Source organism: Cebus imitator, unplaced genomic scaffold (assembly GCF_001604975.1).
Source record: "Cebus imitator isolate Cc_AM_T3 unplaced genomic scaffold, Cebus_imitator-1.0 Scaffold171, whole genome shotgun sequence".
Classification (NCBI taxonomy): domain Eukaryota; kingdom Metazoa; phylum Chordata; class Mammalia; order Primates; family Cebidae; genus Cebus; species Cebus imitator.
Window position 1 is genome coordinate 1,116,467 of NW_016107486.1, and position 18,190 is coordinate 1,134,656.

Below are 18,190 nucleotides of genomic sequence, written 5' to 3' on the forward strand. Positions count from 1 at the left end.
AAGAAATTATCAGAATGTTATTTTTCTTGTTTTTTAAATTGCTTTTTGTTTTGCTTTTCCCAGCTTAATAACTTCTTTATATTGTTATGTTGTTATTATTATTATTTTTTTAAGATGGGGTTTCTCCATGATGGCCAGGCTGGTCTTGAACTCCTGACCTCAGGTGATCCACCCACCTTGGCCTCCCAAAGTGCTAGGATTACAGGCGTGAGCCACTGCGCCCGACCAATTATGGGAAGATTTTAGCTCTTGTTTCTTCAAATGTTTTTCTGTATTACACTCTTTCTCCTACCCTTCCATGACATGAATGTTAGACCTTTTGTCATGGGCTTGGGCCTCTGAGGTGCTGCTTTTTTTTAAAATTTTTTTCTGTTTATTAGCCTGCACAATTTCCACTGCTCTGTCTTCAAGATTACTGACTCTTCCCTTTATTATTTCCATTTTAATATTGAGTCCTTTAGTGATTTTTAAAAGAATTAAAATTTTAATATTTTTCAGTTTTAAAATTTCTATTTATTTTTTTTTTGTTAAGGTATTCTGTCTTTCCACTTATTTCAAAAGTGTTCACCTTTTACTTTTTGTACTTCTTAGAGCACTTTTATAATAGGGCTTTAAAGTCTTTTGGGGGGAGGGTGGGGGACAGGTTCTTGCTCTGTTGTTCAGGCTGGAATGTGGTGGTGAGATTGTGGCTTACTTCAGCCTTGACTTCCTGGGCTCAAGCAATCCTCCCACCTCAGCCTCCTGGGTAACTGGGATTACAGAAATGTGCCACCATTCCTGGCTGACTTTTTTATTTTTTGTAGAGACAGCGTTTTGCCATTTTGCCCGGGCTGGTTTCAAACTCCTGGGCTCAAGCAGTTCTCCCACCTTGGCCTCTGAAAGTTTTGGGATTACAGGCATAAACCACTTTGCCTGACAATAACAGTACTTTAAAGTCTTTTTCAGATAACCTCAACACCTGTGTCATCTAGGTACTGGTACCTATTGATTGTCATTTCTTGTGTGAATTGAGATTTTCTTGGTTCTTTGCATATTGAATAATTTTGGATGGTTTTATGGACATTTTGAATATTACAATATGAGGGTTTAGGTTTTGTTTAAATCCTCTGGAGAATATTGATATTTTTGTTTGAGCAGCTAATTCTGTTGGGTTTAGGCTGCAAGTTCTAGCTAGCTTTCTGTGGGTTGTGGTTCTGGTGTCAGTCTGTTTTCAAATCTTTGCAGTGCTATTTCAGTCTGTCCCCTGTGTGTTCCCTAGTAGCCAATCCCAAAGTATTTGGTTTCTGATTAGAATGAAATCTATTCATGCACCACAGCTTGGGAATGAGTCCAGGAGTTCATAAACAAGTTTATGGTGTTATTTTTTAAATCTCCCTCTCCATGATCTTCTTAGCATTTTATGATCCCCTTGGCCTTTTTTGTTTCTCTGGCCAGAAAACTGGGGTTCATGTACTTTACTTTCTTGCACACTTTTGTGCAATTTGGGTTTACCTACTCTCTTGGGAATCACAGCTCCTCTGATTTCAGGGGAAGGTTTACTTTCCTGAGAGTTTTAAGGACTTCTGGGTCCCAGCTGCCAGTGGGATAGCTAGCAGAAGACCCCTTTCCTTCTAAAGCCTGAGCTAGAGGTATTCTTCTGGAGCTCTCTCTATACCAATTTGGGTTTCTGGCTGCATTGTGTATGATTCTAGGGTTGCTAGAAGCAGGGAAAAAAGACAATGATAAATCTACCACTGGTTTGGTGTCATTTCTAATTATGATCTTCCTCTATTTGCCTGCTACTCTCCTCAGAGTTCTAAATAGCAGTTTAATGTATGTTGTCCAGGTTTTTATGCCTGCATTCTGAGGAAGAAGCAGAATGGAGTGTGCTTACTCCCTTGAATAAGGACCTAAAACTTCTTTCTCTTGGAATTTTGATACCTTAATTTTTATACTCAAGATTCTTATTTCTTACTTACTGGTAGATTTGACTTTTTTTGGCTTATATGATTTGTATTACTATACCATTCATATATGTCATGAAATTACCATTCAGATTCATTGAGAAATCACCTGTACACATAATCATAAATTATATAAATCACAGGCTAACATTTTCTCCAACTATTACTATTTTTATTTGTGCCTAGAATCAGGCATCCTGGAGCTTAAACTTAAAGCACTAATTCTTGACATTATCCATAATATTGATGTGGTAAAGCAGTTAAACCAAATTCAAGTTCATACAACTGAGGACTGGGCTTGGAAAAAACAACTTAGATTCTATATGAAAAGTGATCATACATGTTATGTTCAAATGGTGGATTCTGAATTTCAGTATACTTATGAATATCAGGTATGACCTATGGCAGTGTTTTATATTTCCAATTAGAAATTATTTACTTTAAAGGAAATTTGTTATTGGTAGACATATTTTTTTATTTGAGTAGTAATTTTTCAGTAATATATTTTATTATTGTCTTGTTTAATCAGAATTAGAAAGGTGTCACATAAGAAAAAACGAAACATCATTCTATGTACCAAAAAGTTAAAATATTGCTAGTGTTATATTGAATTCTTAAAAATGTACCTTTTCTTGGAATTGCATTTATATACAATTTGAAACATATGTTCATCACAGGAGAACTGAATAAAGACAGCCTCAGTCAAAGCAATTTGGTTTGTGCCTCCTTATACAAGGCAAAAATTAGTGTAATTTTAAATATGCTAAAATGTTTGCTAAATACTTTTTAGTTGTAAGTTGAAAAAAATTTTAGTTAAATTTTTTACATTTTAGCTAATGTAACATGTTCTCAAAAATTCCAGCTGTTTCCTTTGCCTTTCTCCATCATAATGAATCAATCATCAAAACATATTTGACATTTTGTTAATAAGCCTATGTTAGGAGAGCTGCCAATTGGCTTTTTCAAAAGGGAAATGTATTTGAGACCCAAATCTATCTACCTAAATTGAGGAAAAACACACTGTAAATTGCAGCTGGAATGGGAATCTGTTTTCTCTACAGTTTAGTAGAAACTTTGAGAATTATTTGATAAATTAAAATGATTAGTTTCATAAGGAATTTTTCAAGTTAATTACACTTTGTGATCTCCAAAATAGTTCTCATTTGTGGATATCATAAGAGTCAAGGAAATAGCTTATATAAATTTTAAAGTGTGAAATGGGATAATTAATGTATAATAATTTTGGATTTGTTTTTTTTAGAAGTATATCTTTGTGTCATTAACAAGAACTTGAGAAGCAATTTTTGAAACTTAACAATGTATTGAGGATAGTATGAAATACTTTCTTGAAAAATAAGTTTGAGTTTAGTTTGTGTTTAGAACGCTTCTTTCACTAGAAAAAAATTTGGATATTTTTCTGTGTTAAAAACTTTAACCTGTTTGTTACATTTTTACTGTTTTAACTAGAATCTCATGCTGTGTAAATATTTGTAAAAAAGTTTAATAGAACATGAATACTCTGACTTTGTGTTGTCTTGTATAGGGTAATGCATCCAAACTGGTTTATACTCCATTGACAGACAAGTGCTACCTAACTCTCACTCAAGCCATGAAGATGGGACTTGGAGGAAATCCTTATGGACCAGCTGGAACTGGGAAAACGGAGTCAGTAAAGGCTTTAGGTGGACTTCTTGGAAGACAAGTTTTAGTTTTTAATTGTGATGAGGTAGAATAAATAATTATTAAAATATATAAGAATGGGTTATCATATTTAGATTAGTTTCTATTAGTATATGAAATACTCTACTTAAAAATCACTATATTTAAATTACTTGAAGACAGAATTTGTTGAAATTGACAAGTAAAATGGACAGATGTTATACATAGTGTAGTCCAAAACTTTTCTAAGAACTATGGCAAACAAATCATTTTATTTTTTGTGAATGAAGATTTATATTACATTATAGAAAAATATTTTAGCAAAGAGAATAATACAAAAGGAAAATCTTCTATTCATTTCGGATGACAGCTCTAAAAACATTTTGTATATAATTTGTATTTTGACTTAAAGAGTAACTAACACAAAATCTTGTATTTGTTCTGTAAACTTTTTAGAACACTTTCACATGAATTATTTTGTTTATCCCTTGAAATCAACCTGGGTTTTGAGAGTAGCTACTTAATCCATATGTTAAAATGAGCAAAAGAGGTACAGATGGGTGAAATTATTACCTTATCAGTAAGTGACATTAAATATTAAGTAGTTATGGAGATTTTAGTTATTTTTTAATGAATGTAATTTCTATTGTTGTTTTTAAGGGCATCGATGTGAAGTCAATGGGACGAATATTTGTTGGTTTGGTGAAGTGTGGGGCCTGGGGTTGTTTTGATGAATTTAATAGGCTGGAAGAATCTGTATTGTCAGCAGTTTCTATGCAAATCCAGACAATTCAAGATGCTTTGAAAAATCATAGAACTGTATGTGAACTACTTGGCAAAGAGGTATAGAATATGTTGGGAATTTAAAGAATTAAAATATTTTATAAGTCATGACATTATTCATACTCAAGCAATATTCTCTTTTTCTTTCTCCACCCTTGTTTCTAATCTGTAACCAATGTGTTAAGGCTTTTTACCTATAAAATGTGTCTGAAGTTTCTTATCCTTTTTTGGTCCTACATTCATTCTTCCTTTTTTTTTTTTTTTTGAGATGGAGTTCGCTCTTGTTGCCTAGGCTGGAGTGCAGTGATGTGATCTCGGCTTACTGCAACCTCTGCCTCCCACGTTCAGGCAATTCTTCTGCCTCGGCCTCCTCAATAGCTGGTATTGCAGGCACCCGCCATCACACCCAGCTGAATTTTGTATTTTTAGTAGAGATGGGGTTTGATCATGCTGGGTAGGCTGTTATTGAACTCCTGACCTCAGGTGATCTACCTGCCTTGGCCTCCCAAAATGCTGGGATTATAGGCATGAACCACTGCGCCCAGCCCAATATTCATTTTTAAACTTCCAATGTTGAATAAGTCAGTTAATAATATTTATATTTTTATATTATATATTATTCTATTATTTGTGCTGACAGTGTTCACAGTGCCTTAATGTATTGTCTCATTTAATAATTACCACAACCCTTTGAAATAGGTGCTATTATTTTTTCCCTGCTTTATGGATGAAAAAACTAGGACTTGATAAATAAGAGTAAGAAGTGGAGCTTGTAATTGAACCTAGGTCTGTGTAATTCTGAAGCACATTTTTTTGTTTAACCTTCAAACATAGGAGCAGGATGAAGCATGTGTTTTTGATCATTATTCTACATGAATGTTAAAACAACAAGCACTTAGCTATTCTTTTCCTCCCTGCTGTCTATAGGAGATGTACATTAATGTCACTAGAATATAAATTCATTTGTACAGAAAATGTAAACTTTTTAATGTAATGTGGAATACTTAATACAGAAAGTTATAAGAACTAAGAGATTATCCTGTTATATAAAATAACATTTCCACAATTCAGATTTTTCTAGGTAGCACAGGAAAGTAAGACCAGTTCTAAATTGTTAACATGTTATTTATGTGATGCTTAAACTCTTCACAAAGAGAAGAAACTATTAAGTGAGAATTACCTGCCATCAAGATTTAGTTTCTTCTACATTCACTTTTTTTTTTTTTTAACTTCTCTTACAAAGAAAGAGTTGTCCTTTTTCCCAACCAATATTAATCTTTCCACCTGTGCTTTGGAATCCTCTTCCCCGGGACATTATTATCTCTTTTGCTATAGCTTCAGTCTTCTCTCCTCTACCAATTCCTCGTCAGGTTTTAAACATAATCACATTTTTTAATTTTAATAATAACTAAAATGTAAACAAACCTTCCCTGAATCGTATTTCCTCTTTCCTTTATAGCCAGATTTCTTGTTTATTCTACTCTACATGCTTCTACTTACTAATTGCCCATTCATTGTTTACACATTCTAATTTAGCTTCTATTCTTAGGGCTTTGCTAAAAATCCTCCTAGTAAGTGCTCTTGTCACATTTAGTTCTTCCCTGTCATAATATTTATTACATGATGATTGCCTCTCTGTAATACTAGATAGACTCTGAGCTCCAGAGTGGCTTAAACCATTATTTAGTTTAGTTGTCTCTGTGTACTTAACAAAGGGTTTAGTACTAAGAAGGCTTTTAGTAAACATATATTTAATGTATAAATAGATAATTAAATTAGTTACTATCTCTTGAATGTTCAGCCTCAAAAAACTGATTATAAATATGCTCTGCCAAGTAGTGTAGTTCCTAAGGAATGTATCATATGTTGAGTAAGGAGATGGTTACTACACATTGGAGATTACCTTTAGCTAAGGTATAAGATTTACATATAGTAATATGTCACAATAAAATTTCTGTTGTCAATATATTTAATATTTATAGTTTCAAATATAAATCATGCCTATATTTTAAATTAATATTTTATTTAATATTTAAGTTAATATCTTAATATTTCAGGTAGAAATAAATTCTAATTCTGGAATTTTTATCACTATGAATCCTGCTGGAAAAGGTTACGGAGGAAGACAAAAACTGCCTGATAATCTTAAACAGCTTTTCAGGCCCGTAGCTATGTCTCGTCCAGACAATGAGCTAATTGCAGAAGTTATTCTCTATTCAGAAGGCTTTAAAGATGCTAAAGTATTGGGCAGAAAATTGGTGGCTATTTTCAATCTATCTAGGTGAGTTTTCCTGTTGGAAATATTTTTCTGTTTTGCATTTCTAATGATCGATTAGGGTTATTAGTGATCATTTTCATATTTTCTCAGTTCACCTATTCCATGATTTTTATTCTGATGATTTTCTTGTAACTATGGTGTTGATATGAAAGGATTTAGTGTGCACAATAAAAATATTGGACTGAAAACTACTTGCTTTTCTTAAATATTGTTTATTTGATCAGCTTTTTTCTTCAAAATGTTTGTATTAGAGTGCTTCGGCTAAATGATTCTTATTGAACTAATTTACCAGCTGACCACTCACAAGCTACTGTTCTTTGGAAAGAATCCTTCACAATTTTTCTTATGTCTTATTTCTAATAATAGAAACTGACATTTAGCTTCTTTGGGACAATGTGCAATTCTGTTCCATATCATTTAAGAGATAGTGGTGAACTAGACAGTGTCAGAGATTGAAAGCAAGATGGATTGATTAAAGGCTTTAGGTGTAAGAGTAACAGGTAATTGTCATTTGGTATCTTCATTAAGATAATTAGCTTGTTCATAAAAGCTTTATCCTACCCTTGAAAATCGTCCATCTTTCTTTAACAGCTTACTTGAATGATTATTTTGTGTGATTGGTTCCCTTATATAAATTAATGGGATAGCAACCTTCATTTCTATGTGTCAGTAGTTATATTCTGTGTTTCTTTGGATGCAGTGATGAAAGTAATTTCTTCTAGCTATTTGATGCATTGATTTCCATGTCTCTACTTCAGGGAACTTTTGACACCTCAGCAACATTACGATTGGGGTTTGAGAGCTTTGAAGACAGTTCTGAGAGGAAGTGGAAATCTTCTTAGACAGCTAAAGAAAAATGACACTACACAGAATGGTATGATTGATTATTCCAAATCCATTAACTTATTTTTAAAAAACATAAGCATTAATTTAGAATAGTTTGAGATTTACAGAAAAGTTGTAGATACAATATTAACGATTACTATATACACTGCCTCAGTTTCTACTATTGTTAACATCTTCCATTAATGTGGTACATTTGTCACAAGTAATGAACCAATTTTGATACATCATTTTTAAACTAAATGTCCTACTTTATTCAGGTTTTCTCCAGGTTTTACCTGACGTCATATAATAACTTTTAATGTGTGTTAAATATTAAATAGTTGTAATATGTAAAGTTCACTTGTTCATTAACTTTAACGTCCATTAGAATCACCTAGTGGCTTGTTAAAACAGATTATTAGACCCTACCCTCAAAGATCCTGATTCAGTAGGTGTAGAGTAGAGCCTGATAATTTGTCTTGTCTTGACACAAGAACAGAAACTTTAGAAGCACATGCAGGATTTTCTCTTTCTAAAGCTGATATATTATGATTAGACTAGGTTATAAATGTTTGGAAAGAATACCGCAGAGGTGGAGTGTCTTTCTTACTGTATTGTATCAGTGGGTATATAACAACCATATAACATCAATAGTTATGTTAACCTCTATCACCTGCCTATGGTGATAAAACATATGAAAAAATGCTCATCACCACTGGTCATTAGAGAAATGCAGATCAAAACTACATTGAGATAACTTCTCATGCCAGTTAGAATGGTGATCATTAAAAAATCTGGAGACAACAGATGCTGAGAGGATGTGTAGAAACAGGAACACTTTTACACTGTTGGTGGGAGTGTAAATTAGTTCAATCAGTGTGGCGGCACTATTTGCAATAGCAAAGACCTGGAACCAACCCAAATGCCCATCGATGATAGACTGGACAAGGAAAATGTGGTACATATACACTATGGAATACTATGCAGCTATAAAAAAGGATGAGTTTGTGTCCTTTGTAGAGACATGGATGAATCTGGAAACCATCATTCTCAGCAAACTGACATAAGAACAGAAAATCAGACACCACATGTTCTCACTCATAGGCGGGTGTTGAACAATGAGAGCACATGGACACAGGGAGGGAAGCAGCACACACTGGGGTCTGCTCTGGGGGGCTTGGGGAGGGATGGGGTGTGGGGATGTTGGGGAGGGATAACATGGGGAGAAATGCCAGATATAGGTGATGGGGGGATGGAGGCAGTAAACTACATTGCCATGTATGTACTTATGCAACAATCCTGCATGATCTGCACATGTACCCGAATACCTAAAGTACAATGAAAACAAACAAACAAAAAAACAAAGCTTGCCAATTCATGTGATGTAATATCTTCAAATGTTACTAAATTCTAGTTCATTTAATGATTAATAATGCATATCAAGGCTATGGAATATTTAAAAACATTTTATAGTAATTATAGTTATAATAAATAATTTTAAAATGAACCTTTTTTTTCTAGCTAATGAAAGTCATATTGTGGTACAAGCATTGAGGCTTAATACAATGTCAAAGTTTACCTTTACTGATTGTACCCGGTTTGATGCATTGATTAAAGATGTCTTTCCTGGAATTGACTTTAAAGAAGTAGAATATGATGAACTAAGTGCTGCATTAAAGCAGGTTTTTGAAGAGGCCAATTATGAAATTATACCCAACCAGGTAACTGTCAACGATATTTTATAATAGATTGATCCCTTTTCCTAATTGATTCCTTATTAACTATCCTTATCCTTCATCTTTCAACTTATCTTTTATCTTTCAACTTAGATATCACTTGCTCAGGGAAGTCTTCTGGATCTTCAAGTCCTGATTAGATCTTCTTGCTCTGTGCTCTTATCACATACATTTGTTTCATGTTTGTGTATTTATTTAGTATTGAGTCTCCTCCACCATGTAGTTATCTCCATGAGACTATTTTCATTTTTTTTTTTGAATTGGAGTCTTGCTCTGTCACACAGGCTAGAGTGCAGTGGTGAGATCTCTGCCCGCTGCAACTTCTGCCACCTGGGTTCACGTGATTCTCCTGCCTCAGCCTCCTGAGTAGCAAAGATTACAGGCATACACTACCACACTTGGATAATTTTTATATTTTTAGTAGAGATGGGGTTTCCTCATGTTGGCCAGGCTGGCCTCAAACTCCTGACCTCAGGTGATCTGCCCACCTTGGCCTCCCAAAGTGCTGGGATTACAGGTGTGAGCCACTGCACCTGGCTATCCATGTATATTTTTGCTCACCATTTTATTCCTAGTGACTGTTAGAGTACCTAGTGTGTAATGGATTCATCATACATACACATTTATAGTTGATTATATATATGATTTATTTTCACTTTGATAATTTCTTAGGATTTTTTTTAAATGGGTCTCTTTATGCAGTGCAAATAATTCTTCAAAATTAGCACTTTGCCCTCAATTTTGGAGAGAAGATAAGAGTGAATGAATGAATAAGTGAATAAAATAATGAATATTTGAATGAGTGAATGAGTAGAGAAAGCAATGAACATCGTGTTAGTAATGTCAAAAACTTGGAAAACAGCTTTGTTTCTTTTAAAGAAATATTGAAGTACTGAAAGATTATATTGTAAATATGTTCAGGTTTATTTAGGTGTTCTATTTTAGGCTGTATCTTCCACTCAAGAAATCAAAGGCTTAATTTACATGTTAGAACAGCTGTTATAGAATAAAAGTAGAACTAAGTAGGATTGAATATTATAAATCATATGTGAATATATTTCTTTCCTACTAGATCAAAAAGGCTTTAGAATTGTATGAACAGTTATGCCAGAGGATGGGAGTTGTTATTGTTGGTCCAAGTGGTGCTGGAAAATCAACCCTTTGGAGAATGTTAAGGGCAGCACTTTGTAAAATTGGCAAAGTAGTGAAACAATACACTATGAATCCCAAAGCTATGCCTCGATATCAATTATTAGGCCATATTGACATGGACACAAGAGAATGGTCTGATGGTGTTTTGACAAATAGTGCTCGTCAAGTGGTTCGGGAACCTCAAGGTTAGTCTCTATGTATACTACTTTGCTTTACTTACTAATTTTTAGAGAATCATAGAATTTGTCTATAACACTGTCTTTATCAAGGCTTATCCATGACCATAAAGTCATAATAAAGTTGTAACGATGTACATTTGATATTTTACTTTGGAAGGGGCCAAGACATGCTATCATTTTCAGTTAAACTCTATGAGTATTTTTAATATAATAGAAACTTAGAGTAAGTTGCGTGAATGTAATTCACAATTAATTTACTGAATGAATATAAAATATTTACTGAGTTGATATTATAATCAGAAATAAGCAAGATGACAGATTTTTATTTGGGGTTAAAATTGGTGTATATGAACAGTATTAACTTATTAATTTGAAGAAAGTATTCTGAATACTTTTGAAAATTTAAGTGGTAAAACTGTACACTTCCTGGTCTAAATTTGTTGACTTTGTTTTTTAAGAGAATTTTTGGCCAGAGTCAGAGGAGACTCCCTACTTTTTGTCAGATCATAATTTAATTAATAATTATTTTTCTAAGACAGTAAGTGAAAGCATTGGAAGGGATTTTCAATGTAGCCTTTTCTTTTTCTATGTAATGTCACATTAAGTAAAGGCCAATTATTACCTTCATGTATTTCTCACAGTTTTATTGGTGAAATTTTCCTCCTTGAATTGTTTCAAAGGTCCAAGTACAATATTAACCACTCCCATTTTAGGAAAGATGGATAGAAAAGGTTTTATCCTGAGAAGACTGTGTATACAATTGGACACTACTTTTCCCCCTTTGAGGTCACCTTTTTATATGTCAAGAAAATTTGACAGTGTTGAATATTTTATTTCTCAGGCAGGGCACTGGAAATTGGATTTTCTGTGTTTTCTAAAAGATATACTACATAGCAAGCATTTGTACATTCTCATGATATAGTACAAGATAAATTTCTGAAGAGTATCTTGTGGGAATAGAAATACCTAAGTCTTTTCTTTTTTAGTGAAATTACCTATTTTGTGTGTTTATAGATAAAGCATTATTACATGATATATATTGGAGTCTTTGCCCAGCTGAGCCTGTATTTCCCATGGGTTTTCTAGCTTATTTGTAGTACAAATTCATATGAAAATTAAGAATTGGTTTAGTCCTTATTTTTAATTGTTATCACTGCATGTATTTTTATTTTATCTCCACTGTTTTGACTTGAAAATAGATGTCAGCTCATGGATAATCTGTGATGGTGATATTGACCCTGAATGGATAGAATCTCTGAATTCTGTTCTGGATGATAATCGACTACTCACTATGCCCAGTGGAGAAAGGATTCAGTTTGGCCCAAATGTTAACTTTGTATTTGAAACTCATGATTTAAGTTGTGCCTCACCAGCCACAATATCTAGAATGGGAATGATTTTTCTTAGGTAAGTCATAGATTATTTATACATATTACATTAGCATATTATTCTTTTATTATCCTGGCTTCATGTTAAGTAAAGTAAATGTAGTATGAATAATGAATAAATATTTTTCCCATTTATGATTAACTTCTTTTTTGTTAGGTTTTAATTAATTCAGAGAGTTACTGTTTTATTACAAAATCGAATTATTTTAGCAGTTTTAGTTATATCACAGTTATGAAATAATTATTATTTTTATTTGTTTAAATGAAATAGCAAGAAAATTTGTTACTTTATTTTTGCTGAAATATTGTGATTGAGTTCAGAGAAGTGAACATATTAATTATGAGATAGGGGCTAATAATTTAAAGCTGAGTAGCAATATTTTAATTATAGAATTTTAGATTTGTAGAATTTTAGGGCTAACCCAGGTTTAATAGGTCCTATGGTCGAGTCTTTTCATTTTACAAATTGAAAATATCTTGACTTAATATTTTTTTTCTTCAGTATATTTGGAAGAGTCTTGAAAACTGAAAATGAGTAATAAGCCAATTTTAGATATCATGTAAAATAGTCTAATACCAGAGCATGGACATTTGATCCAATTTTATTTTTGAAAATTAGTAATATTTTGGCATATGTAAGAAAGTTTTATTTTACTTTTTCAATTTGTTATTTATAATCCTGTATAACATTTTATTTTTTTAGGACCATTTAAAGTCACTTTAGGTGTTGTATGACATATGACAATATAATAAAGTTGGTTCAAATCATGTTTTGAAATTATTTAGTTGCTTACTTCTTTGATAGTATTGTAGGAAACATTTACTTTAAATTAGCCAGAAACTTCAATTGATATTTTGAGGCGTTATTAAAGGATAATATAATTTTGGGTTTATAGTTTTCATAGCAGGATTCACATACAATTTATCATATTTTTAAACTATTCTTATAATCTTGTGAGAAAAACAGAATAAGTTTTTAAAGTACTTGTTAACTATCGTATATATGATATTAAGTTATGCACCTTAGGAAAGAGAAAGCTAGAAAGGAGTAACGCCAATGTTTATAGAGAACTCACCTTTTTGGAAAATAGTTTCACATAGAGGAGGCAAAATAAACCTACATTTACACAAGATGAAATATAAGTGAACTAAGCATTAAGTAGAATACTATACATAGTTAGCAGAAAAAGAGACCAGATATTGCTGTAGAGGACTTGAAAATTGTTGGTGAATCAGGTATCGTGAAAGGCGTAATGAATACATATGATTTCATGTAAAATACAGATATATGTCAATTTTTTTTGTTGCTATGTGTTCAGTTTATATGTTAGTTTTAGATTTCATTTATTTTCTTAGCAGATATTTGTTGAGCACTTGCTATGTGATAGGCCAAATATGGACCGTTTACTACTGAAATAAATGTTATTATTAATGATGCTGGGACAACTGGTATGAAGCAGGGGTGTGTTGGATAAATCTAGACATGTAGTCTCATAGACATTCAGAAAATGCCATTGGTAAGAAACTCTTTATTTGAAGGAGCTTAGCATCTTTGGTTGGACTACTTTGGGCTAATCTAATTTTATTTAATTGTTAACCTCTTTGATGTTTCATTTATTTTTTTCATATTAGACTGCATAGAAACTGTGAGAGCAGAGATTCAAGGCATCGGTGTTATTTATTAATTTGCTATGAAACAATGGTAGAAGATAGGAAAAAATGCCAAAAATTATGAGCTCTTGTCAATTCTAAAATAACTAACATGAATTGTTTTTACTATAATTTTAAATAATTATGTAAGGTATAATTTTGAATAAGATGTGAATCTCTATTATTTCACCAATTGGATTTTGGTGAAATAATTGGATATTACCCAGATAATTATGTGCTTTGCTAAAAAATTATATTTTACTTCAGGAAGATCTTTAAATTTTAATAGTGGCATAGGAATTTAGGTAGTTGGATTTTTATAGCTTAGAGAAAAAATAATTTTAAAGATCTGTATTACATTTTAGATCAGTGCGTTTTAAACTCTAATATGCATTTGAATCATCAAGGGATCTTATTAAAATGAAGATTTTTGCTTTAGTATGTCTGGAGAGGGATTTGGGATTTTACATTTCTAACAAACAGACCACTCTGACTAGGAATGCTTTAGGCCACTTTAGGCTATGTAGAGCCTATGTAGAGTAGGTTGTGTAGATGTATAATTCTTGGTTAGTTTTTATTTATAATAAAATGGTTAAAATTTGTTTTATTTTATAGAAAATGACATGTATGTGTATGTATACCTATATGCATGTGTGTGTATATATATATGTATGTGTGTGTATACACATCACACAAATGTAACTGTATTATTCACATATACACATAGTAAAGTAACAAAAGCCACCTTTTGTATGCTAGCAGATAAAATATATGTGTAGAATAATGTTTATTGGAGCAGAAATTTATTTTAAAGTAAATTGATAATTTCTTCATAAATAATTTCTTATTGGTCTAATCTGTTTCAGTGATGAAGAGACAGATCTTAATTCTCTGATAAAATCTTGGTTGAGGAATCAACCTGCCAAATATAGAAATAATCTTGAAAATTGGATTGGAGATTATTTTGAAAAGGCTTTACAGTGGGTTCTAAAGCAGGTAAATTAACCATAATGTTTCATAATTAATTGAGGTGAGAAGTATGATTAAGAGTGATGCTTATTTTTCTTGTGGTAGAGCTCTGCTGGAGTGTGGGGATGAGGTGAGAGGTCGATGTCACCACTACTCCTCTATATCTCTTAGCATAACTGTTTATTGTGTTAGTCTTAAAACATTTTACATCTTTCATTTATAATACTTCACACTGCTTACCTAAAAATCTTGATTATTATAATGTCTTTCTAATTTTTACTAGCAAAAATCTTGCTGTCACATTTTACTAATATGCCAGTAAACACCTATATATATATATCACATATGTTTATATAATGTATAGGTGTTTATATACCCATTATATATACACCTATATATATCAATATATACATATATCATGTACATGTTGCCAGATGCTTCTCATTGTTACCACTCAGTGCCATCCTATTTGCTGGTTTTAAGCAGATACTCTAGTCAAAAGTTCAGAATAAATGTATTGAAGAGTAGCATTAAGGACTAACTCTGCTTTATATCATATATATGACATATATAAGGTTAAAAACAAAATGAAGTTAACACTGAAGTAGAAAAAGGATGGTGAGCTGTTCACTATAATGATGAAAACGTTTGTGTATATTTAACAAAAACATTGAATATCTAATGTATATGAAGCATAATACAAGAGAGACTTTGAGAGGTAAAGATTAACAAGATAATTTCTTTTATTGAGAAGGGTATATCTAATGGAGGAATATGACATGCAAACAGATAATCACAATTCAGCAGGATGAAGAGGAATATTGCTGTCATTTAGAAGAGGTTTAAAAGGAGATTACATTTGATTTTGAATTTGGAATGTGAAAAAAGTTTAGCATGCAAAGAAGACCATGGAGGGCATTTAGATATTCTACATGTTTATGCATTGCTTTTATGAAAAATGAAAACATATACAAAAAGAGGATATAAATAGCAGTGAGTTTTTTGAAAGTATCTGATTGTTAATCTGAACCTGATTTAGAGGTCAATACTTAGGGATTGAACAAGACAGAGAAATGAAGATTTGTTTTATTTTTCTCAACATTTTTCTTTTCTGACTTTGTCAGAATGAAAAATGAAGGAATAGGGATTTGTGAGGAAGTGATGCAAATAAGGTAGGTTTTCCTGGAGGCCTAGGAAAGGAAACATTCCTATTGGCTCCTAGTCTGACCAGGGCTGTCTCCTCCTTTGTGCTTCTGTAGCAACATACTGCGTCTACCAACTATATTATAATTGTCTGTTTACATTAAACTATAAGCACCTTGAAGGCAAGGACCAAGCCCATCATACTCTTCAATGTGGCCCCGGAATCAACAATTATATTAAGAGATAGCAAGTGAATGATAGTATTGTGCTTCATTATATACCTGATGCCTGCATTGTGACACCTTCTCAGTAGATATGTTATTTCACTGACAGAAAACATTCAGAGCCTAACAAGGTTTTCCAGTGCAGATATTTTGAGGTATTCTGTTCATAGTTGTGTAAATGTTAGAATAAGGAGTATCATATTAGATGGAAGATATTTGTGTATATATAGGGGTTTGTGACTAGAAATGATGACAGGTTAAGATTATCAAACAATACCAAAGATTCAGTTAGGAAAAAAAGGGTTTATGTTTTGCAGTCACACCCTTGTTTGTTTGTTTTATTTAATGTGTTAAGTGTTCTTTTCTTCTTATCCTGTATTTTGTTCACCATGCACAGGTTCTGAGGTATACCACAATGAATTCTCTAGTCAAATGCCGAAATTGTATTTATAACTAGAACTTTGCTTTCTTCTTTTTTCTCTTCCTCAGACTATGGGATAAAATTGTGCTTTCTTGTATGAATTCAGAAAATAAGAAAATATAGAGGAAAATACGTACATTTCCTTTATCTCACCTTTAAAATCTGGAACTCTTAGCATGAGTCTATGTAGATTTCTTTTTTCTTCTTTCTTCCTGCTCTTCCTCCCATTTCTTCTTTCTTCTAAAAATATTTATTTTTTTTAAGCAGAGCAATCTTTTTAAAATGTAAACTGGGTCATTTTACTCTATTATAAAAAACATGTTAAAGACAAGGAAAATAAAGTTTGTACTCACCATGTCTGATAAATTCTACATTCTGGCCCTTGCCTGTTTCTCTGTTTTTAAACACTGCTTCCTTGCTTACTTACGCATAACTTCTTTTAATTCCTTTACTGTACTAAATTTTCCTTTGCATGTGCTATATTCTCTGCCTAAGCAGATAGATCTCATCCTTCAGTCTTAGCTTAAATGTCACCTTTTTTTTAAAGCAGTGGTGAGCCCTCAATCTGAGTTACTGTTTCCCACAACATTCTGTACTGTTGCCCTGTAGCTCTTGCTACAAAATGTTAACCATTTCCTCTACTATGCTTGAGCTCCATGAAAACAGGGACTCTGTTTATTCCAGCTTTAGACAAAACAAAACAAAACAAACCTAACACCACATACAGATCCTAATGCATGATTGGTTCTCTGTAACTATTTATGGAAAGACTGAGAGCCATTTTTAACTTAACTCTCTTGCACTTACCAGGAGCCTCAGAGGGCTTACTGATCAAACCATCTACACAGCACTAGGGTCCAGAAGTTTCATTTAAAAATTCTTCTCACAGAGAAAGCTCCAAATGGTTTTTCATTTATGTCTTTTTTTTCTAATCTTTCTTTTCTAGTGCCATCAGTCTAGCTCTTGCTTCTTGTTTTCTTATCAGGAAGAGGAAATGAACATCAATTCTTTTTGGAAAAAATGCCCACTAACTTACCTTTTCTCTTATATTCTTCAGGTTTAGGAAGTAAATAAACCATGTATCTATTTGAGAACTGTAGCACTGATAACTAGAAATATACAATTGTATTTTCATGATTACTTTTTATTTTCAAAGTTTATATAAAAACTGAATGAAATCCAAACTTTCTAAAGTTTGAATAGATGAGTGAATTTAAAAATGGTTCTTCAAAAGATATGTGAACATCAGTCTGTATGGCTCTAACTTTACTGGTTAATATTTGCCTTTTGTCTGTTTGTATTATGGATTTTAATCTACAGAATGACTATGTGGTAGAAACAAGTTTGGTTGGGACTGTGATGAATGGTTTGTCACATCTACATGGTTGCAGAGATCATGACCAATTTATTATTAATCTCATAAGGGGACTTGGTGGAAATCTGAATATGAAATCACGTCTGGAATTTACCAAAGAGGTAACGCATATTTAAAGCCTGTATTTAGTCAAAAGTTTAACTTCTCATTAACTCTTAACTGCCAAAATACAAAAATTTGTTACTATAAGATAGGGAACTTTTAAAATTTGAAATGTATTCAATTGAGTAATAATGTATTTATGTGTGTGTGTGTGTATATATGTATATTCTCCTTTGAGTTATTTTATGCTGTTTGATGCTATTCTTAACATTTTATAAAATAATGTTTTAACAAGCTAAAGTTTGGACCATATCTTTGGACCATATCTTTTTTTTTTTTCCTCCATTTATTTATTTTATTGCATTTTAGGTTTTGGGGTACGTGTGAAGAACATGCAAAATTGTTGCATAGGTACACACATGG

General features: G+C 32.3%; 1 protein-coding gene across 6 annotated transcripts in view; it reads left to right on the forward strand.

The window, feature by feature from the left end:
• Positions 1-18,190, forward strand: part of DYNC2H1 (dynein cytoplasmic 2 heavy chain 1) — a 390,963-nt gene that overhangs the window by 51,604 nt on the left and 321,169 nt on the right. For all 6 annotated transcript variants that reach the window (XM_017544781.2, XM_017544786.2, XM_017544784.2 and 3 more), the window contains exons 32-41: positions 2,130-2,335; positions 3,487-3,669; positions 4,263-4,445; positions 6,443-6,666; positions 7,422-7,537; positions 9,010-9,209; positions 10,297-10,561; positions 11,755-11,962; positions 14,460-14,589; positions 17,671-17,826. In XM_017544781.2, the coding sequence (XP_017400270.1) occupies positions 2,130-2,335; positions 3,487-3,669; positions 4,263-4,445; positions 6,443-6,666; positions 7,422-7,537; positions 9,010-9,209; positions 10,297-10,561; positions 11,755-11,962; positions 14,460-14,589; positions 17,671-17,826 (1,871 nt within the window). The remainder of the gene's footprint in view (positions 1-2,129; positions 2,336-3,486; positions 3,670-4,262; positions 4,446-6,442; positions 6,667-7,421; positions 7,538-9,009; positions 9,210-10,296; positions 10,562-11,754; positions 11,963-14,459; positions 14,590-17,670; positions 17,827-18,190) is intronic.